Raw genomic sequence first — 23,949 nt, 5'->3', positions numbered from 1 at the left:
GATCACATGGGGCAGCCATCTTGTGTGTTGGAGTGACAGTAAATTTGCATATTACTCTTTTATTAGATAGGATAGAGGCCTGGTGCACAGGTGGGTGCTGGCTGGTTTGCCCTGAAGGGTGTCCCGGATCAAGGTGCGGGTTCCCTTGGGGTGTGGGGTGGCCTGGGTGAGGGGCCTCTGGTGGTTTGCAGGCCAGCCATGCCCTCCGGTGACCCAAGCATAGGCCAGGGCTGCTGGAAGTAGGTATCTGGGATTTATTTATCTTCTATAATTGAAACTTTGTAGCCTTGAGTGGAGGCCAGGGCAGGCCAAAGCAGGTAAGAAGCTTGGCTTCCTCCATCGCCGGGCACAACCCAAGCCTCCTGCTCACTCCAGCTCCGTGGCGTCTGCCATCTTAGTTGGGTTAATTTTCATACTCACTCTGATTGGCTGGTGGGTGTAGCGGAGTGATGGTCAATTTGCATGTTTCTCTTTTATTAGTGTAGATTAGAGTTATTTCTGATTATCTGTATACATGCATTGAAAGATGTTTGGTGCAATGTTCATTTCATTTGAATTATATGAATTTCAAGTTTTTTTGGTTTTGTTTTTTTAACTTTTAATACTGAAATGATTGTAGATTTACAGAAAAATTGAAAGATAGTACACAAAGTACTATTCCATTTGGCCTTTAATAGTAACATTCCTCTAATGTCATATAAGCATGGAGCACTTGTCAACATTAAGAAATTAACTTGGGCCGAAACCGGTTTGGCTCAGTGGATAGAGCGTCGGCCTGCGGACTCAAGGGTCCCAGGTTCGATTCCGGTCAAGAGCATGTACCTTGGTTGCGGGCACATCCCCAGTAGGGGGTGTGCAGGAGGCAGCTGATCGATGTTTCTCTCTCATCGATGTTTCTAACTCTCTATCCCTCTCTCTTCCTCTCTGTAAAAAATCAATAAAATATATATATATATATATATATATATATATATATATATATATATATAAAAGAAATTAACTTGGTAATTGGTATGATAATATTACGTGATTACACTCCCAACTTTATTTATATTTTTCAATTTTTCCACTGATGTCCTTTTTCTGTCCCAGTTTCCAAACCAGAATACTGTGTTGCATTTAGATGTCATGTCTCTTAGTCTCCTCTAACCTATAACAGTTTCTCAGTCTTTCCTGGTCTTTCATAGATTTGACCCTTTCAAAGAGTAGTGGCCAGATATTTTGTACCATATCCCTCAGTTTTTACTTGTTTGATATTTTCTCCTGATTAGACTAAGGTTATTGATTTTAGGGACTAAGACCACTGAAGTGTTGTGCTCTTCTCATCACATCATATCAGGGGCAAATGATCTCAACATGATGCCATTGGTGATGTTAACCTTGATCACTTGACTTTTTTTACTTTCTTATTTGTACTTTTCCACTGTGCTTTAATTCTTACAACGAGTACATGAAAACAGGGAATCTGAAAGTGATCCTTAAACCAAAGAACTCCACAAATGTGAGGGTTAATTTTTTTTTATTTGAAGGATAGAATTGATGTCCAAGGCTTGGCTGGAAGAGGGAGGAGAAGATAAGTATAGCTACAACATCAATGTTTAATTGGTCTGGAGGCTAGCCAGGGTGGCAAGGAAAGATAGAGATGACTTTGGGATTTATGTAACTGCTAGCAAGGAATTAGGGCCTCATCCAGCTATTTTTAATATAATTGATTTTCCTTTGCCCTATAGCCTGGGGTAAGAGGGGAGGCCACTCGTCAAGTTGGAGATGACGTAACAGAGGAAAGCTGATTCTGCTAGAAAAATGAGCGGGTAAGGAAAGTAACATTGACTAAGCACCATCTACATCCCAGGTGCTTCACCTCACTTATTTAATCTTCATGACTCTGCTAGCTAAGTGTGATGGTCACCTCCATTTTAAAAATGAGAAATTGAGACTCAGAGAAGTAACGTGATTTGCCCAAAGCCACACTGTCAGTTAACCATCAAATATCTCTCAGGCAATCAATGCGTTAGGTAGGCACAGGAGAGCCACTGTTTGGATCTAGATCTCTGTGACATCAAACCGATGCTATGTCTCTTCCACTTCACACCACCTGCCGCCCAGGAGGAACCAGGAGCGAGTGTAGGAATCCCAGTCATGAGGAAAGAAGATGTGCTTTGGAGACTACCCCCTATCCATAAGATTTTTCATAATCTCTCTGTTTCTTCATTGATCAGAGAGTCACCTGGCATGAATCCCGGGGTCCAGGATTGCACTGCCCTCTGGATGCCTTGGACAACTACCTTCTGCAATCAGATGGGGCCAAGCGCCCAGAATAGTTGGGAGAGCCTTCCCCTAACCCCTGCTTGGCAGGATGTCAGTATACAGAGAAAAACAAAGAGATGGAGAGTGGAGAAAAGAAAGAGGAGAGAGAGAGGGAGAGGGAGAGGGAGAGGGAGAGGGAGAGGGAGAGGGAGAGGGAGAGGGAGAGGGAGAGGGAGAGGGAGAGGGAGAGGGAGAGGGAGAGGGAGAGGGAGAGGGAGAGGGAGAGGGAGAGGGAGAGGGAACTGCTTGGTTTTGGATTCGGATTCTAGGCCCTTTTTTCAGCCAGCCCATTTTGCCCCTCCTAAAGATGGGTCTGGCCAAAGATGACCTCTTTTTTTGTGGAAGCTAGTTCAAGTTCGGTTGAAACCAAAGTGTCCTGATGAGCACATTCTACTTGCTCTAGTTTCTACTCCCTCATAACATTATGCCTGTGGTTTTTGCCTGTCTAGGCCCCCAGATCTGCTTCATGTGATCTGGAGTCTGAAGATGGAAGGTTGAATCCAACAAACAATGTGGCCTTGAGCAAGTACTTTACCTCCTCAAACTTGTTGAATCAGATTTTATTCCTACAAGGGGTATTATAAGAATTACACAAGATAATGCATGCAACACAAATGCTTAATACAACACAAATTTAGCTTAGCGTTCAATAAATGATAGCTATGATTATTATCATTATTCAACTCGCCTTGCCAACTAACCACAATTTATTGATTTCCCAATACCATGAGATATCTGCTGGCCTAAGCCATTATATATCACCAGGCCACATAATTTATGCACCACTGGTAACTTGTGGATAAGTCTCCCTAGGGGTAGGAGTCTATCTCAGACCCTTACGTTTCAACTTTGGCTTGGAATTTCAACAAAGGTTAGGAATTGCATGGTGGCCTGTACACAGTGGTATGCCAGTAATTAACAGCCAGCACTCAAAAAAACACACACCACAAAACAAAACAATCAAACAAACAAAAAAACCACCACCAACAAAAGTTTTTGCCAATTTTCATGGTGTAAATACTTCTACCATGGCTGATTTCAAGCTACCAAAATGATGTCACTGAATGCAGAGCTGGGAACAATGTGTGCAATGGGCCCTCATGGGTAGAGCCGGCCAGCTCCAGCACACCACTGCCTGTGCAGGTAGAATTTCTCCAAGAAGGAGATACAACAGGGAGCACATTCCAAAACCTGTCTCCTAGAGCAGCGGTCACCAACTGGTGGTCTGTGGACCACTGGTGGTCCATGAGATCCGAAAGGTTGGGGACTGCTGTCCTAGATCATTGCCTAAAGTGGCAGTCACATATCTTAGGTTGGGTTCTCTTGAAGTAAAGGGGATTTTTTTTTTTAGTTGTTAATTATTTAAATGTATTTTATTGTTGAGAGCATTATAGATGTCTCTCATTTTCCCTCTTTGCCCCCCTCCACCCATCTCCCACCCCATCCCAGGCCTTCACCTGTCTATTGTCTGTGTCCATGGGCTATGACTAATTTGTACTTCTTACTCCCTTCACCTTTTTCACCCTTCCCACCCCCCCTCTCCCATCTGGAAAAGGATTTTTGTAGAAATGATTTATTGAGGGAGTTTTCAAGGTGAAACCTGTTAAGAAATGAGGGGAGCAGACCAGAACAGGAGAGAAAGATAGGTAAAAAATGTGGGTTCTGCTGAGGTCTAGCCTCAGCCTGATCCCATAGAGAGCTCTGGAGCATGAATACTTCCACAGAGTTAAGGCAAGGGGTCAGGGGATTTGTATATCCCAGGTAGTCAGTCATTGAGTGAAGGATGGCTTCAGCTTGGAACTTCCAGGCATTTCCTAGCAAGGAAGTTCAGTTGGCTGAGGGGAATTCTCAGGAGAACGGAGTAGCTGTGACCTGTGAGTAACCAACTCTTACAGCAGCTAGGGGGTGATGATACCAGCCTGACGAAGGGCACCCGGGTGGGGCCCCTAATCATTTACTATGTAGCACTAACAATACTGATGATAATTTCATGGTGAAGATGATAGAGATGGAGATGATAGAAGTGGTAACGGTGGTGGTGGTGGTGGTGGTGGTGGTTTCATTGCTGTTGGCAACATTGGGCTTGGTTGTGTTGGTGGTGGCATTGATGGTCGTTGGTGACATGGTGATGATGGTGATAATGGTGGTGTGACAATAGTTTGATAAATTGTGGTGGTGATGGGGTGCTTCTGAGGGTGATGATGATTATGACAAAGATGTTGATTATTGAAATCCCGGTTTCTTCAAGATTTGCCTCTTTGTTTTATGCTTTATATTTCTATAATGGGGAACTAAACGACTTAGAATTTCATCTTGTTAAGACTAGTGGTTGAAGACATGAATGACATAGTTGAAATACATTCACTTCACCAATGATGTCCTCCTGGATGTATTTTTTTTTTAAACAATGCACACATTCCCCGGGGCTGCAATTTACTCTAAGTGCCACTATATATCATGGTTCACTGTGAAATGTAGGGACATGGTCACTTCAGACTTCTTAGCCCATCAAACCGATAAGCAGAGTTTAACACCAAGCATTATGTCAGAAGTCCTGGAGATTGCTGGAGTGGATCCATCCTGCACTTAACATGGGATAGTTGTTTTCAGCTGAAGATCCTGCTTGGGAGGCGAGGGCAGAGTGACTGTGATGTCAGTAAGCAGTTCAGCATGCTGGTGGGGAGTGTATCAGGGAAGAGTCTGTCTCAGTATCTGCCTCAGTGTCTGCCTAGATCTCGCCCTCTCTTACCTTCTCCGTCCCCAGAATGCATGGGTGAGGCAGGAGAGGGAGTTCGCTTTCCACTCCAAGCACCTGTCACATTATCTTTTCAACAAAATAGCTCCCTACCTAAGAGGTATGCATGGATACATGTAAAGTTCATTCACTCATTCAATAAACATGCACTGCGCATTCACTATGAGCCGCGCCCCAGAATAGGTGCAGGGGGTCTAACAGTGGGAAAAGACAAAAATCCCTTTCCTCGGGAGCTTACATTCTCGTGGTTTTAAACATGTCTCATTCTCGTCACTCACAGAGGAGAAAATCAACTTGACCAAGGACAGATAGTAAAGGGCAGTGCTAAGATTTTAACTAAAGCCAGCCAGTCCCCCAAACCCAGACCCTTGACCGATTCTATACGATCTGCAGTGGGCATTTTGTTGCTGTTTTGTTTTTACCACCCAACATCCTCTTGCCATTCTTCTGGAACTCGAACTTTTGGGTTGCTTCAGGAAAGCCCCTCTTCCCAACACCATCTAGAAAGACCATCAGTCCAGGCATCCTGCCCTCTAACTGTGTAGAGGACTCATGACCTATCTGTGTCATCCCAACGCTGGTTCCTGCTACCCAGGCCTCCTGAAACTATGGTTCCAAGTTAGTGTTTCAGCCTTGCCTGCAATTCTGTGAGCCATCTCATATTCTTCCCCAATAAATTTTTCTTCAGTTATAGAGTCCACTCCTGTTGCATGCAACCAAATAACAGGACTGATCCATGTTCCCTTCACCTTCAGGACTTCAAGCAAGTTTTGTTATCTGATAAGTAGGAGGGATAATGTCTACGTTGCAGGAAGCAGGAGGAAGGGTCTTATTTCCTTGAACCAGGCCTTGCCAATATCCCTGGTTTCTAGCACCTTCTTCATACCCTGCATTCAACTTCCTTCTCCCCGGAGAACCTTCTCCATTCTTTACTGGGGCTGCCAGACATACAGATGCTGCACACTCAGCAAAAGCCGTGCAGGCACCTGAGCTATATTTGGGCTTCTCTGAGAACACAGACGCAGCCTCCTGTGCTCTGACTGGCCGAGGGGAGTGTAATTAATGGTACTCTTCTTCAGAGCATGGACAGAACAGGTGATGGCTCAGCAAGTTCGGAATCACAGCCACAGCCAATCCTTCCTCCCCAGGTCTATTTTTGGATCACCACAGGTGCTTATTAAGGTCATGTGTCAGGGCTACAGGGAGAGAAGAGACTTTTCTTGGAGAACTTGTCAGTTAGAATTGCGTAGAGTTGCATGTAACCAAATAAAGCCTTATTTCTCGCATGTAACTAGAAGTCTAGGGATAAGCAGTTAAGGCTGGTTCAGAGGCTCAAAGAATTCATTAAGGACTGAAGCTATTTCTATCTTCCCGTTCTATTATTCTTAGCAGGTGGCTCGTACCCTCACAGTCACAAGATGGCTGCTCCACTTCCAGAAATCTCACCTACATCCCAGGTAAGAATGAAAGCCAAGGCAATGAGAAAGGGCATGTGCCTGCTGAGTTTCCCCACACTTTTGTATGAGGAAGACAATAGATTCTCAGGAAGCCCTATCCAATTTCCACTTACATCTCATTGGTCAGAGGACCACCCCTAGGGAGGTGGGTGCAATCAGGGGTGGGGCAGCCAGGGGGAGGGGCTGCAGGAGGTTGGCCGGCCAGCCCTGCCCCCTATTGGGGTGGAGGCGTAGGATCAGGGGCGGGCCCGCCTGGGGGGTGGAGCCATGAGGTTGGCCAGCTGGCCCCACCTCCTGATCCTGCGGTTGGCTGGCCACAGTGGGCGTCATAGCGACAGGTTGTTAAGGTTGTTATGGCCGTTCCAGTCGCTGGCTTTTTATACATATAGATAAGTTTGTGTGCATATGTATATTTATGTGTACGCTCGTATGTTCACCAAACAGGTGGTGGGATTGGAGGTGATTTTTTGCTGTCCTTTTTGTACTTCTCTAACTTGTTTATGATGTGCATGTACCATTTTTACAAAAGAATGCTGAACTTTCTGGTCAAGAGGGCTAATAAAGAACATCTGTTTATCTCTCTTCCCTCCAAACATCTCATTGAAATAACAAAAGGCGCATTTCAAAGTACTAATGGAAGCTATCAAAAGAATAATAAGACCTACCTGGGGAATTATGAGGTCTGAAATCTGGCACATAGCACTTGATGATTATTCTTTGCATTCCGCATCCACTTGTAACTCTAGAGAGAACATTAATACAGAGGCTTTTAACCCTTCTTGGGCCATGGACCCCTTTGCAGTCTGATGAAATCTGTGGACTTCTTCTCAGCATAATGCAGGGTGAGGTTTACAGTTGTGAGGACGAGGAACAGTTTATTCTTGCATTATTTTTTTATTAATCATTGTATAAATAATAATAAATGTGTAGTTTATATTATTTGGAGGGCCATGAACTTTGTAAATCATTGTATTATTTATTTGTATTATAACTGTTAACCTACTTTTGCCCATGCCTGCATTTTTAAATGAATAAACTCCCGTACATAGGATTTCAATAGAAATCGTTTGTATTGAAATGCAGTTATCAAAATATTTTAAAACAAATCTGTCATATAGTAACATATGGGCTTCTATATTAGAAGATTTAGCAGTGTGTCTAATAACTACTATAATTTCCAAGTCGTGATGAGCATAAGTGATATTTTGAGATAACTTCAACCATGGCATTGTGACAGGAAAGTATCCGGTTTCTGTTGGTGAAGAAACCACAGGAATTGCTAATACGACTATGGTTTGTTGCTAATGTTCATAAGCGAAGGAAATGCTGAATTTAAATTGAACTTGGTGAAAATGAGATCATTTTTCTCACCCAACTTTATGGCCCTCCAAATTTCACAAAATATGTGTTCTCATAGATCTTTGCTTAAATCTGTTTACCTGTTTGGCCTCTTTTTCGTCTCCATCTTTCCTCAAATGTGTGATAATCCTGGGCTGTCACACAGAGCGAAGGGCGGGACCTGGACTAAAGTTCATTGGGAGTGTGTGCCTGTGAGGAGCCCTATTATCCTCGAGCTTTGGTGGGACTCTCCATTAGAGAGACTCCAGGTCTTTCCTCCTGAGCTGGTCAAATTCTGCAGGGAGGGCTCTTCTAGCTTCTTTGGAGCAGAGTATAACCCTCCCTACCAGCATCCTGGAGTCTAGGTGGGGCGAAAAGCCTGAGAGGAGGAGGCAGGCCAGGGCATCCGTCTTCCATCGGTACCTTTTCACTTCATCTCTCTGCTTTCGGGGCAAGGCCTCATCTTCCACAAGGTGGGGTGTCTCCCAGTCTGGATACCCTCCTGTTAGCTCTACAGCGGTGCCATCCAATACTGCAGCCTCTGCCACATGCAGCTATTTACATGTAAATTAATTAAATGGAAATAAAATTTATTTAATTAATGAAACGTTCAGGTCCTTAGCCACATGCACTAGTCATATTTCAAGTATTGGATAGCCACATGGAGCTAGTGGCCGGTTACTGTATTGGACAACACATGACATTTCTGGCACATATCTCTGTACAAGGCCAGATCGTAAATATTTTTGGCTTTGCATGCCATATGGTCACCATTGCGTCTACTCAACTATGTCATTGTAGCGTGAAAGCAGCCATCGGCAACACATGGGACACGCACTAGAACACATGGCCGTGTTCCAAGAAAACTTTATTTGAAACAGAAATCTGAATTTCGTATCATTATCATGTGTCACAAATATTATTTTTCTTTTTATTTTTTCCCTCCAACCATGTGGGAAAGTAAAACTATTCTTAGCTTACAGACTGTACATAAACAGGCAGCAAGCTAGATTTGGCCTTGGACCATAGTGTGCCTACCAGTGTCTTTATTTACTTTTTAAAATATATTTTTATTGATTTCAGAGAGGAAGGGAGAGGAAGAGAGGTAGAAACATCAAAGAAAGAGGCTGCCTCCTGCACACCCCCTACTGGGGATCGAGCCCGAAACCTGGGCATGTGCCCTTAACTGGAATCGAACCCGGGACCCTTCAGTCCACAGGCCAATGCTCTATCCACCAAGCCAAACCAGCTAGGGCATGTTTTGCCTTTTAAAAAACATCTCTGTGTGTTATTTTTTAGAAGGTCCAGAGAGGAAGCAGAGGCTAAGATAAGCAGTCTTTTCTTCGTTTTCTTTTTTTACCTAGGAGTCTCATTATCTCATTATCTGTTCAGGGCCTGTCTTCTCCCTGCACCTTAGGATTCATGAGCCCATCTCTCTTATTCACTATTCTCCACCGAGCGTCCAGCACAATGCTTGACATGCAATGGAGCTGAATGATTAAATGCTCACCAAGCCACCTTCATTGAATAATTTGACTTTTCACTCAGATCGGCCTTCAGGAAAGAATGTGCTGGCCATGCTGATGAGAATATTCCAGCCTGCTTAACAATTGCATTTATTGTTATCAGTGAATACATGACATAACGGTTTTCCGCATCAGTCCCACAAGCTTGGTAAGTGTAATTCCACCTCTGAGAGAAGACATCAGCCCCTAAGCTTGTGTAGAATCAAACAGATCTTGGTTACAGAAGTCTGAGTCTCAATTGAAGTTGAGAAGAAGACTTGAAGAGAGAGGGGAAGCGATCTGGAGGACAGAAGTACTTAGAGATTTTAAGTGCCACTCTGCAATAGCCTTCTCAGCAAGATAAGGAAGAGAAGGTTATAGAATGTTCCCATTGCCATGACAGGAAGAGGACAATATGCCAAGGGCATTGTTGGAAACCCAATCGGATGAGGCAAAAGCCACAGGTTAGATTAAAACTATTCGTGCCCCAAACTCCTAGTAGATAACAGGAAAAAACCTTGGAGATAGTGATGACTTTTTCCCCCCCTGAATTTACATAAATGCTTTATTAACAGCAGAGCATCTTCCTCATGGGCCATGTGTTCACCCAAACAGCCAGGACCCAGACGCAAATTCAGCGCAGCCTCCGAGCCTCTCGCTCTGACTCCAATACAGTGAGCACGTCGCCCTCGCGCACAGGGCCTTTCACGTTGCAGATGTGGAGCGGCTCGTGTCGGCAAAGAATTCCCTGGGAACCGGTCCTGCCCAGCACCTTGGTAACCCGGGCTAGCTTGATAGGCTGCACACAACTTGTGTCCATGATGGTGGCAACAGTCAGGCGGAAAGCGACTTTTTAGATAAAATATCAAAGGCATGATCCATGAAAGAAATCATTGATGAGCTGGACTTCATTAAAATTAAAAACTGCTCTGCAAAGGACAATGTGAAGAGAATGAGAAGACAAGCTACAGACTGGCAGAAAATATTTGCAAGCGACATATCTGATAAAGGAGTGTTATCCAAAATATACAAAGAACTCTTACAACTCGACAATAAGAAATTTTTTAAAAATATATTTTATTAATTTTTTACAGAGAGAAAGGGAGAGGGATAGAGAGTAAGAAACATCGATCAGCTGCCTCTTGCACACCCCCCACTGGGGATGTGCCCGCAACCAAGGTACATGCCCTTGACCGGAATCGAACCCGGGACCCCTGAGTCCGCAGGCCGACGCTCTATCCACTGAGCCAAACCGGTTTCGGCGACAATAAGAAATTTTTTTAAAAATGTGTCAAAGACCTTAACAGACACCTCTCCAAAGAAAATATATAAGTGGCAAATAAGCATGTGAAAATATGTTCCCCATCATACGTCATCAGGGAAACGCAAATCCATTGCCATGAGATACCCTTAGAATAGCCAAACTCCAAAGCACCGACATCAAAAACTGGTGAGGATGTGGAACAACAGGAGTTCTCATTCATTGTCAAATACGGTGTCTGAAGAAAAATGTCCCTCTCCTACCTAGTGGCTTTCCACCCCCCAGTCTGCCCCAGTCAGATCTTATCACCATAGTTTCTCTGTTTGATTGATTATATCAACTGTTTTTATGCTATAAGTCTACCAGAGGTAAGATAAGTATGTGAAAGCGATTTAAGGTACCATGAGCTAAACACTATATAACGAACATGTTCTAAGCCCAACTGTGATCAGGTATAAGTGGCCTGGTCTTAGCCAGGGCACACGGCACACGGCACACGAGGAGTCAGTCCACAGGACCAGGACCCAAACAGGCTCCTGACTTCAGCCCAGGACCCTAGTGGCTGCCCCTCAGGGTCCTAACTGCACTTGGCTATGGACATAGAGAAGAGAGAGCGCCATTTGGGAAGAATTGAAAATTTTCCTCCTGCGCAAATTCTTTCTTTCTGTGCTGGCAAGTCCAAGGTATTCTGACAAAGGTCAAAAGTATTTCCTTTAATCATCTAAGGATAAGAGTGAGACACAAAGGAGAGGGAGCCTGAGGGGGTAAAGGAGAAAGAAAGAGGCTCCTTGACAACACTAATAGACAAAGGGGCTTTTTATCACAGGCAATGGTTTTTTTGGGGCACAGAAACAACTTCTGGTTTACTATAAAAAAATAACAGACATGCAAGGAAGGAATATTAAGATGTTGTTGAACAGATAGATGATGCGATCTAGGCCACTGTCTACCTGGCCCTGCCCACCTCCCCAGAATCCCCAGCCCTCCCCAGCCCTGTCTGACACCTGAGCTTTGCCAGTCTGCTGGGTTCCTGCCCACTGAACTCCCTGTACTGTTCTCTGGGACTGGACTGCCCGACCTCAGTTTCTTGACCTGAGGAGTCCTCCTCTAGGACTCAGATCAGGTGTCATCTCCTCCTCAAAGACTCCCCTCACCCCCATCTCTGCTTCTGGGCACCCATCACTTCCTGTCTTCCCATCTTCACACTTATCAAACTGTGCTGAAATCTCCCACATGCCCATCTGTCTCTCCCATTGGACTGGAGATCAACCACTGGACCCTCGGGCTCAGGTCTGGCGTTCAGACAGACTCTCTGCTTTATTTGGGCCTGCACTGCTTGGGCCCACATGGTGTTTTTAAATTTTTTTTTGCATTCATTGCCAAAAATTAAAAATCAAGAGATTTCACATAAAATCCAGATTTCTGGCTTCTCTTGACAAATTGGAAATCCAGCAACATGAGTGTACTTCTCCATCCTCGGGGTAGCGCCACCTTTGGAGAGAGAGCCTGGTTTCTCCATTTCTCTATAGTCCACACCCTGCCCTATTGTCTTGGCCTTAAAACCTCCTATCAGAGCCACGTGCCATAATTCTGGCAATGTGTATTTTTTCTTACAGTGGATTAGAGGAGAATATAAAATAATTATTTTACCCTGTTTCTCCCTCAGACTGGCTCACTCCCCTCATTTATATCACCAGACCAGACCCTGTGGGTACCTGGGCTTGCCACCCTTGCACGAGGCTGGGTGCTCCTTGGAAACAATCAGAGCTTTGTTCACCTCTGGGGCTTCAACAGCGAGCACGGTGCCTGGCTCAGAGGAAGTCCCCATCAGTGCTTGTTGGAATTAGGAATGTAACTCTTGCTTTCAGGAAAAAAAAACCCTTTTTCTAAATTCTTCCATTCCTTTAGTCGTCCATTTAACAAATACTTATTCCATCATCCATGTGTCCATTTCTCTGAATCGATGTTCTCTATATCTCTGAGTACTGGATCCTCTTGTAACTCCCAAATAATCAAACTCTTTCTAATCAGTTCAGGAACCTCTTAATAAAACCTTGCTCTTAGTAACTCCATAAGAGAAGCTTACAAATAACCATTGATTGGTAGTTGCTATTATCAGTTACAAGTAGTTATCGTTTAATGAGAATTTCCCATGTACCAGGAGCTCTACATACATTTTTCTCATTCAAGCTTTTAGAGCAACCCGGTGAGGTGTGTCATTGGTCTTCACATCAGTCAGAACTGTCAGTCAGAAGTAAAAAACAAAACAACCAATTCTCAAAATGGCTTAAGCCAAAAACTTTATATAGCATATAACTGGCTCAAGAAAACACGTTAACAACTGATGAGTATATTGCAGACTTTTCTCCAGGTCAATATAATCTCTCTCTCTCTCTCTCTCTCTCTCTCTCTCTCTCTCTCTCTCTCTCACACACACACACACACACACACACACACACACACACACACACCCCTATATAGAAATCCTGTTCTTAACTCTGGAATACGCATTTTAAGGGACAATGCATCACTAATGGTGGCATTTTGGACATCAGAGATTGCTTGTTGAAAGAGAGACGAATTTTCCCCATGAAGGGAGTCTTTCTTAGCACCCCAAAAATTGCACTGCTGAGGTGACCTTTAGGTGAGCTCTTTCCCTCATAGTTCTGGAGTGGGTGTGAAAAGGTTGATGTGGGCACTCTCATCCCCACCCTAGAAATAGACCTTGGCCAGCCCTAGCCGGTTTGGCTCAGTGGATAGAGTGTAGGCCCCAGGGACTGAAGGGTCCCAGTTCTATTCTGGTCAAGGGCACGTACCTTGGTTGCAGGCTGGATCCCCAGCCCTCGTGGGGGGGGGGGGGGGGGGGCGGGGTGCAGAAAGCAACCAATCGATGTGTCTCTCTCTCAAACCAATGTTTCTCTCGCTGTCTCTCCTTCTCCCTTCCACTCTCTCTAAAAATCAATGGGAAAAATATCCTCAGGTGAGGATTAACAACAATAACAAAAAGAAATAGACCTCGGCAGGGCCCTGGGCCTGCTGGCCTGCCTGCAAAGCTGAAGGACCTGCAAAGTCACTTCTGTCTGGACTCCTGAATCCAGGCCAGCTAACCTCGCCTCCCCCACAGCCCTTCAACACTTCCTTGATGGATTTTTTTCCTCTTTCTTCTACTCGGCAATTGTAATCAATCCAGGGACCAATTGCTCTGCCCTCAGATCAATAGCCCTTGGGAAGGACTGTGAATGGTCCCTAGGGAAGCACCTTGGCTTTCTTCCTGACTCAGTTTCAGTCAAATTAAGCTTCTTCCACTTTATTAAAGCAGCTTCCTTCAAAAACAAGAGTTGGCAAGAACCAGTGGCTAAAACTTATCTTTTTATCTCATAATCCAGCTTTCCAACAGGGGCTTGAGATTTTATTCATTTATTTTCTTTTTGTTTGTTTCTTAGTCATCATCATGTTTTAGATGGGATTTAAAGCTGCCCTTTGGCTAGAGAATGTGCTCAGTCAGCATTTGTTGAGGGCTGCATCAAAGAATAACTGATAGAATAGTCAGCACTTGGTAAATGGTTTGAAGGGGAATCAAACGAGATAATGTACATGAAACTGATGTGTAATCTGTTGTAAAAATTGTAACTGAGCTGAAACTGGTTTGGCTCAGTGGATAGAGCGTCAGCCTGCGGACTGAGGGGTCCCAGGTTCAATTCCGGTCAGGGGCATGTACCTTGGTTGCAGGCACATCCCCAGTGGGGGGGGGGGGGGGGGGGGGGAGGGGTGCAGGAGGCACCTGATCGATGTTTCTCTCTCATCGATGTTTCTGGCTCTCTCTCTCCCTCTCCCTTCCTCTCTGTAGAAAATCAATAAAATATATATATTTTTTTAAATTGTAACTGAGCTGGATAGGGCTACAGCCTTATCCGCTGGCGCCATCTGCTGGAAATAAGGTAGCACACAGGTCTGCTTTAAGTATGAGGACACTGGCTTCTGGAAAGGCCTGCAAGGAGCTGAGGAAAAAGAGGTGCTCAGTGCTTTACATGCATTATTTCTCTTCATTCTCACTAGACGAGACAAATACTATTATCAGTGAATCTCTAGACATTAAAACTCTGAGGCTTATAAAGACTAGTAGTGGGTTTATAATGTCTAAGGCCACATAGCTAGAGCATGTTTGGGATAACACTCAAACCCAGTTCTGTCTGACTTTGGAGTCTGATATGGGTTGGGTTCCCCATGAATCAGACTCCAACATGAAGGTGTGCACGCAGGAAGTTTACTATGGAGTGCTCGCAGGATCACAGGTGGAGGGAAAACTCAACTGCAATGCAGCCAGGCATTTTTCTCAGCATCTGTGGCAGGGACCAGTAAATGTCCCCTAATAAATGTATCCCTTTCCTCTAAAAAGCAGTAGAAACTCCAAACTATCAGGAACTATGAAATCTGTGCTGTCCCATAAAATGCGACACTACTGTCTATTAGATATGGCCATAAGGAACCTGGACAGGGAAGAGTTTCCCTGAGGGAAGAGCCAGGGGTCATGGATGTTAGAGGACAAGGACACTCCTCCCCGAAAGCAGAGCCCACTCGCCTGCCACAGAAGGATGCCCGTCCAGTTCTGGACTTTGAATCGCGTATACAGGTCACCTCCCTTCTGCCTAGGCGGATGGTCCCCAAATCAATACTAATTTTCACAGCCTCTCTGATAGCCAAGGACGGCCACGTAACTGAGTTCTGTCCAACAGAATGTCAATCAGATAATCACGTAGCAGATTCTAGAACATTTCGTTAAGAGACAGCTGCGTTGCAACCAATACCTCCTTCTTTTCCCCCGGTCTCTTCCTCCTCCCTTCTGGCTTGGATGCAGAGGTAAGGGCGGAAGTTGGAGCAGCCGTTTTGGACCATGAGGTGAGCTTGGAAATAGCAGCTATGTAGAACGAAGGAACAAGATTTAAGGAGCATAAGTTCCAGACAACGTTACGGCACAAACCACCAAGTCAACCTCAATATGCCCATCTACCTACAACAGGAGAGGGGGAATAAAGTAACTTTTAATTTGTTGAAGTCACTGGTATTTGGCATCTTTGTCCTAACTCTAACTGATACAGCATCTAACTATTGATAATTCATAGTCCCTACATTTATGAAGGACAGAGATTTTTTGATTTTGTCATTTCTGTTAGTAAAAGCAATAACACTCTGAAAATTTATGTCTGGAAGTGGTTCCGTGTGCTAGAAAAAAGACTCGACTGGAGTCAGAAGACCCAAGTTCTAGACCCAGCACTGTTGCTGAAGAACTGTGTGACCCTTGCCATACTTCCCTCACTAATAAAACAGGGATGGGAGGGTGGAAGAGGAAGCAGAATCATCAATAAACATAGAAAAAGAGGCTTACCTTCATCTTCACTGGTAATAAGAGAAATGCAAATTAAAACAAGCAGCAGATAAAATTCCATACCGATCAGACTGACAAAATCAAAAAGCCAGGCGTTGATGTGGATACGGGGGAAACAAGTTTTCCTACAATGCTGGTGGAAATGTAACTTGGCACAACCCAAGTAAATGAACTATCGGTGTAAAGCTGAAAAAAATGTACACATCTTGTGATCCAGCAGTTCGACTTCTAAATATACACCTTTGAAATAGCCTTGCTAGTTTGTCCCATGAGATGCTCCAGGATGTTGATTGCAGCAGAGAGAAAACCTGTAACCTCAGTGTGTATTATAGAAATAAATTAAGTTCATTGTGGTATATTTAGGCAATGGAGTATATCAGAACAGTGAAAATAAACCACACTTATGAGTATGAACATGTTTAGGTCTTGAGAACCTAATGCTGAGTGATAAAAGCAAAATACACAATGATACATGCACAAGGTGACATTCATATAAAAATCTGTAACCCACAAAGCAATTCTATGTGCTATTTATGGATATATACATCTATGGTTAAAATATTAAATTATGGTAGGAAAAGATATACAACCATATTCATGATGGTGGTTCTGCCTGGGAGAATGAATTAGGGGAGGATATAAAAGTGATTTCAACTTTATTTACAACGTTCTCTCTCTCTTTTTTTACTATTTAAAATAACAAGCAAAAATTGCCGAAACCGGTTTGGCTCAGTGGATAGAGCGTCGGCCTGCGGACTGAAGGGTCCCAGGTTTGATTCCGGTCAAGGGCATGTACATTGGTTGCGGGCATATCCCCGGTAGGGGGTGTGCAGGAGGCAGCTGGTCGATGTTTCTCTCTCATCGATGGTTTCTAGCTCTCTATCCCTCTCCCTTCCTCTCTGTAAACAATCAATAAAATATATTTTAAAAAATAAATAAATAAAATAAAATAAAATTACAAGCAAAAATGAAAAGTGATTTGTTTCCTTATTCTCTTATATTTTTGTATGTTTAAACTTTTGAATATATAAATAAAAATGGCAGTTAGAATAGAATAATATCTAAGGTCTCATTCAGCCCTAAATGTATATGTACAAAAAATATATGAAGCCTGGTATGAGAAAAAGAATGGGGTTCAAATCCAAGGTCATTTGGAGTCCTTCCAGTTATGAGTGACCAAATACACATACACACATACACACACACACACACACTCACACAGACACACACACACACTCTACTACTACTACTACTACTACTACTACTACCACCACCACCATCACCACCATCACCAAAACCATCTGAAGCAAAAGGGAATTCATTGGCTCCTGTTACTGCACAGTCATTAGTAGCTTCAGGTAAGGCTTGATCCAGGACTGAAAAGATGCCACCAGATCCATCTCTTGGTTCTTCCTCTCCACTGGCCCCCAATATGACTACATAATGGCTGAAGCAGTGTCTGGCTTTACATCTTCTCACCCTGTGTCTCTTAATTATCAGCAGAAGTCCTTGCTAATAATGCAAAGTTAAAATGCACTTAAGTACTATTTTTCTCTTGTGATATTAGCAAACCATTAAGTCATTTCCTGAACTGTGGGTGGGAAAGTGGTGCTCCTCCAGATTGGCTCTCTCCTCTCCACCTCCTCTGTGTCCCAGGAGGCAGGCCTGCATGGGCCACATCAACAGACTCCTTGGCCCTCTGTCATCTGGTTGAGGTCAGCCCAGTAGGAGACGGGAGAGTAAAGAGTGATTTGAGACATTTATTCCCTAGGCTCCTTCCAATGGGACCATGTTGGGCTGGCTTCACGCATCCCTTTCCACAGGACTCTCCTCTGTGCTCTACTAACTGCTCTCTCATCTTGCTCCTTTGGACCCAGGGGCAGTGACAGCTCCCATGTTACCAGGCCTGGGTGCTGCATTATACTTTGTAAACAGTCCTGTTACTAAGCTCTCTGACAGTCTCCTAATGAGTGGGCCACATTAGGATACAGAAAACTGGCACAGTTCCTTTGGAGAGCTATTCATCAGCAATTCCACTTCTCTGTTCCCACCCTAGAGAAACACTTGCTCATATTCACAAGGGGCAAGTAAAGGGTATTTGCTACACCCTTGTTTACAATGATCAAAAATTAGAAGCAATTTAAATATCTTCAAATAGGGAAACTGTTACACTGTAGTCCACCCACCCATGCTGTGGCATACTATGCAGCCATTTAGAAAGGTAATGGATCTATATGTATAACAACATGGAAAGACTTCTTTTTTAAAAAATATTTTTGTATTGATTTTTTACAGAGAGGAAGGGAGAGGGATAGAGTTAGAAACATTGATGAGAGAGAAACATTGATCAGCTGCCTCCCGCACACTCCCCACTGGGTATGTGCCCTCAACCAAGATACATGCCCTTGACCGGAATCGAACCTGGGACCCTTCAGTCCAACGCTCTATCCACTGAGCCAAACCGGCCAGGGCTGGAAAGACTTCTAAGATATATTTTGCATGAAGAAAGTAAGGTTCAGTACCATAATAAATTATATATAAATCATACCGATTTCTATAGCTGTATATACTCTTTAAACTTTGGGGAAATGTTCACTGCCCCTCTCTACAGACGAACTTTACACCCCCACCCCATTGGAGTCAGGCTTGGCCTTGTGGTTTGCTTTGAGGAAATGTATGTGAAAGTGACATGAGACTTCCAAGGGGAAGGTTTAAGAGGTTCCACCATTCTTTTCGCTCTACAATGAGATTAGCATAGCCCAGCTGCTTCTTTGGCCTGTTTCCGGAGATACACCCAAACATGTAAGGATCAAGAAATAAACCTCTGTTGTTGTAAGGAACTGAGATTTTGAGGATGTTTGTTATTACAGCATAACCTAACCTAGCGTGATTAATGCATGCTGCTATATCATTGGTACTTGGTTACTTTCTGGGGAGGAGAAATGGCATGAGGAGGGTGGTAATCACAGGAGACTCTAGCTTTTATCATTAATATTTTCATTTTCATACAATAAAAATATATTCATGCATCACCATGCAATAAAAATACATTAGTTCAAAGGAATACAGCAGGTGTTTTCTTACTTAAAATTAAATGCTAAAAAATATCATTCTTAAAATACACACACAGACACGCCATAAACCAATGGTTCTTTTTGCCCAGCTGGCACTCTGAAGAGATCGGAGGCGGGTAGCTCAGGAGCGTGACAATGCCCTGTCACTTTCTCTGCAGGTAGAAATCTGCAAAGCCTCGACAGACTGTGAAACTGACTTCTGACTCAGCTCTCGTGAAATAGAAATGCAGGTTCATAATCCTTTTTTTTTTTTTTTACATTAATGATGCTTACCTTTCCAGTGACCTCAGTTATCTGAAAGCAAAGGAGATTATATCACCAAAATTCAATTCAGTGAGTTTGGAGAATTCTGGTCCTTTATCACAGCTTACTCTTGTATGGAAAAGTTAGTGAGAGCTATGGAAGCTCTGTTTCTGGTTATACCTATAGACTTCTCTGAGTCAGGATTTCAGCCTTTGTTCCATTAAAACGAAAAGCCAAATTTGGTTGGATATCAAAGACCTCATGGGCATTGACATGGCATGAACCTCCCTGCAATTTCAACTTCTTATTCAAGCCCAACAACAGTCCTGTTGTCTTTGAACTTTACTTTTGAGCCAAATGTCAGTGTCCAGACTCCCCAATCCAGTGCAAGGTCCCCAGCTTCATGTGATCAGGAAGTTACGATGGCAGCAGCAGGAGTAGCAGTAGCAACCCTAACCTCTTAGCCATGGCTTTGGTGACTTTAAAACAAAACCCCCTCCCCACCCTGACCTAGAATAGTAAACTAAAACTAGGTGATGGGTACATGTTTACTGCACTCTTCTCTCTACTTTTGTATTTGTTTGAAAATTGTCATAATAAGAAGTGAAAGAGAGGAAGAAAGAAGGGAGGGAAGAAGAAATGAAAGAAAAGGGAAAGGAAAGGAAGGGAGGGAGGAAGAAAGGAAGGTAGGAAGAAAAAAAGGAAAGAGGGAAGGAAGGGGACCTACTACATCAAGGCCATTAATCACGAAATTTCAGAATATTAGGAACAAAAGGAAATTTTTGGAGAGACAAACCAGGTTCTTACATTACATATATCTATGTAAGAATGGCTGAAATAAAAAACAAGCCAAAACAAACCAATGCCCAACAATACCAAATGCTGGCATGAATATGGAGCACCAGGAACTCCCTTTCACTGCCGGTGGAAATGCAAAATGGTGCAGCCACTTGGGAAGACAGTTTGGCAGTTTCTTACAAAGCTAAACATAGTTTTAACATGCAATCTAGTAGTTATGCTCCTAGGTATTTACCCAAGAGTTGGACACTTATGTCCACTCATAAACCTGTACATAGAGGTTTATAAGCAGCTTTATTCATCAAAAGCTGACTCAAGATGTCCCTCAGGAGGGGGATCAGTTTCCTACAGCTGCTGTAACAATGTACCATAAACCAGATGGTTTAAAACAACCCAATGTATTCTCTCACAGTTCTGGAGGCTAGAAGTCTGAAACCAAAGTTTTAGCAGGTCCATGCCCCTCTGAGACGCTGGTAGAATCCTTTCTTGCATCTTCCTAGTTTCTGATGGTGGCCATGGGTCCTTGGCATTCCTTGGCTTGTAGCTGCATCACTTAAATCACTGCCTCTGTCATCTCCCCTGTGTGACTCCCTATGCCATTTTCTTTTCTTTTTTTAAAAATATATTTTATTGACTTTTTACAGAGCGGAAGGGAGAGGGATAGAGAGTTAGAAACATCGATGAGAGAGAAACATCGATCAGCTGCCCCCTGCACACCCCCCACTAGGGATGTACCCGCAACCAAGGTACATGCCCTTGACCGGAATGGAACCTGGGACCCTTCAGTCCGCAGGCCGACGCTCTATCCACTGAGCCAAACTGGTTTCGGCCCATTTTCTTTTTTTTATAAGGACATCAATCATATAGGATTAGAACTACCCTAAAGACCTCATCTTGATTACATCTACAAAGGCTCTTTTCCAAATAAGGTTACATTCATAGGTACCATGGATTAGGATTTCAACATATCTTTTTGGAGGACATAAGTCAATTCCAAATAGTTGGTAAATGGAGAAACGGAACATTCATATACTGGAATAAATATTCATATACTGGAATATTCAGCGATAAAGAGCAATGGGCTCTTAAGCCATGAAAATATATGAAAGAAACGTCAGTAAAGGCTATATACTATATGACATCTGGAAAAGACAAAAGTAAGGAATATAAGAGAAGGTATTGCCAAGGGTTGGGGTGAAGGAGTGGGGTTTGAATAGTTGAAGCACAGGGATTTTTACGACAGTGAGTCTGTTCTGTATGATACTGTAATGGCAAGTGCCTGACATGCATGTATCAAAATCCATAGACCTATACAACAAAAAGAATAAACCTTAATGTAAACTGTGGGCTTTAATTAATAATAATGTATCAACATTGGTTCATAAATTATAACTAATGTACCACATAATGTAAGATTTTAATAATAGGGGAAACAGTGGATAGGAGAGATTGGGTATATGGGAACTCTGTATTCTCTGGTTACTTTTTCTGTAAACCTAAAGCTGCCCTAAAAAAATAAAATCTACGAATTTTTAAAAAAATTCAATATGGACCCGAAGGTTCAAGTATCACCTCTTTCAGGAAGTCTTTCCTACTCTCCCACCACATTCCCAAGATGGGTTAGGTGCCCTTATCCCAGGCTCCCATAATACCCTGTGCACATACCTTATTTTTCCGTGTATAAGACGCCCCCCACTTTTCCAACCCAAAATTAAGAAATCAATATTTTAAGCATTTTGCTGGTTTTCCTCTTAAGGCCTTCTTCTTTTTTTGGCATCTTAAGGAGTTGTTCTTCCTGTTTTCCACTGTCTGATCATACACTCAGTGGGAGGAGGTCCAAGTTGTCTCTCTGCAGCTCTATTTCCATGCTCTTTTGTATAACTGATTACATTCAATTTGAATTTTGCAGAGTAAGAGAATCGCTTACCGGTACTTAGTATCATTTTATTTTTTGACATCTTTATGGGCTCAGAACGCTCTGGTCCCTGTTGCATCTGTGTGCACTATCCACCTCCACCTCCAATTACGGCATCAGCTGATGTCAGTAACAATAAGGCTCGTGACTGGAGGGAGACTGTTTGACAAGGTATGGGCAGCTATGCACCTGCACAGCTCCCTCCTTGGCTTCCATGTATAAGATGCCCCTTGATTTTCAGTCTAATGATTTTAGAAAAAAATAGCATCTTATACACTGGAAAATACGGTATATTTGATGGCTGCATCCACCACATTGTATGTTAGTATCTCTTTGTGTCTCTGTCAGTTAATAGCTGTGGTTTGCTGACCCCTGGCCTAGAATGCAGAGATGGTGAAAGCAGGGAACCCATGCAACACATTAGCAGGCACCCAGGGATGCCTGGCAAAAGGGCACTTCTGTTCCCTCCGTACATGGATGATGTCATTTGTGGTGTAATCACCACAAGCCCTGTGACCCACTAGGCTATTTTCTGGATCAGGGGATAAGGCACAGTCACATCACATTAAGGCTTATTTCAACCTGAGCAGTCTCTGGATGTTCCCACGGGGAACTTTTTACACCGAGAAACTTTCCCGGGGTTCAAATGCTGTGGTTTTGATGTCAAATCCATGCTGTTTTCATTACACAACACTCTCTTTCTATCTTGCTCAAGTTAAAAGGTGGGATGAGGGGTGACGGGCACAAATGTCTATATGACAGGTAACATGAATGAGGAAAGCAGACTACATCAGGAGGGGTCCCTGGCGCTTGGAAAAGTCTATGCCTGATCTAGAGCGGGCAGCCACTCCTTGGCTTGAGCCGAATGTTGCCACACAGAAATGTGGACACAGTGTTACCAGACAAGGCAGAGATGCAGATTTCTGTTCACAGAAATATCTCCCTCTGTAAAAACCGTTGGCAACTAACACAAACGGTTTAGAAATACTGGAGCAAGCACATTGGGTGGAGGAGGAATCGTCCAGTTGAACTGGGGTTTTATGTTGGGGGACAACGAGCTGGGAAAGGCTAAAGGGTAAGGGCAGCTTCTGGAGAACCTTGTCACACTCAAGGTGCTTATCAGTGATCTTCCAGCTCTGAGTAATCACCAAAGGATTCAAGCAAGAAAGGGACATGATTAGAAGAGCATGTTTAAGAGATCACTTTGGGAGTTGATGGGGGCAGGGCTGAGAGTAAAGTGATGAGTTGGAAATCTATCATTAAGCTGAGTCAGGGTAAAGGAGAGATGACAAAGACCTATTCACTTTGTTCTTCCTCCTATCAGACTGTGCACTCCAAGACCAGGCCCCCTCTGTCCTGCTCTTGCTGTGTCTCCAACCCTAAGCACACCGTCTGCTCAATTACCATTTGTTGAAAGACTGGATGAAAGGAAGTGGAGGTGAGAGGCATTTTGAAGAACTGGTTGTCAACCTCCTTCACCTGAAACCCATATAATTTACTAACCAATATCATCCCAATACATTCCATTAAAAAAAAAACAAAAAACTGCCTTGGGGAGGAAGAGAAGGTTGATAATGGAGAGATCAGTTTCGGGAATCGGGGACCTGTTTCCTTTCCTTAAAGTTTCCTCTAAGAGCTTGGGAAGCGACGTATTCAATGAAGAGATCATAGACACTTCAAAAAAGGACCTTTACCGGTTCCATTTCTGGCACCTCTTCAGTCCACAAAGGAGGAAAAGGTAAGTACCCTGAAGGACTGAACAGAGGATTAAACGAAAATGTAGGAATGAGCAATTTCTGTCCTTCCCTAGGTCCAGTTTCCCAACGCACACAGCCAAAGGGGACAGATCTCTGCCTCCGACGCCGTGGCGATTACTTTCTGGGTGGGTTGGGAACCGACGGCCTCGGAATCTT

The 23,949-nt window shown here is 43.5% G+C and overlaps 1 protein-coding gene across 1 annotated transcript; it reads right to left on the bottom strand.

Annotated features, from left to right (window-relative positions):
- Positions 1-9,996: 9,996 nt before the first annotated feature.
- LOC307106702 (small ribosomal subunit protein eS28-like) lies at positions 9,997-10,182 on the bottom strand (the record flags this gene model as incomplete). The annotated part of the gene is made up of 1 exon (XM_079783344.1): positions 9,997-10,182. One exon carries the CDS (start codon positions 10,180-10,182, stop codon positions 9,997-9,999), a length of 186 nt encoding a protein of 61 aa, XP_079639470.1.
- Between the last annotated feature and the right edge of the window lie 13,767 nt (positions 10,183-23,949).

Source organism: Cnephaeus nilssonii, assembly GCF_951640355.1.
Source record: "Cnephaeus nilssonii genome assembly, chromosome: 11".
Classification (NCBI taxonomy): domain Eukaryota; kingdom Metazoa; phylum Chordata; class Mammalia; order Chiroptera; family Vespertilionidae; genus Cnephaeus; species Cnephaeus nilssonii.
This window is presented reverse-complemented; position numbering and strand designations above follow the sequence as displayed.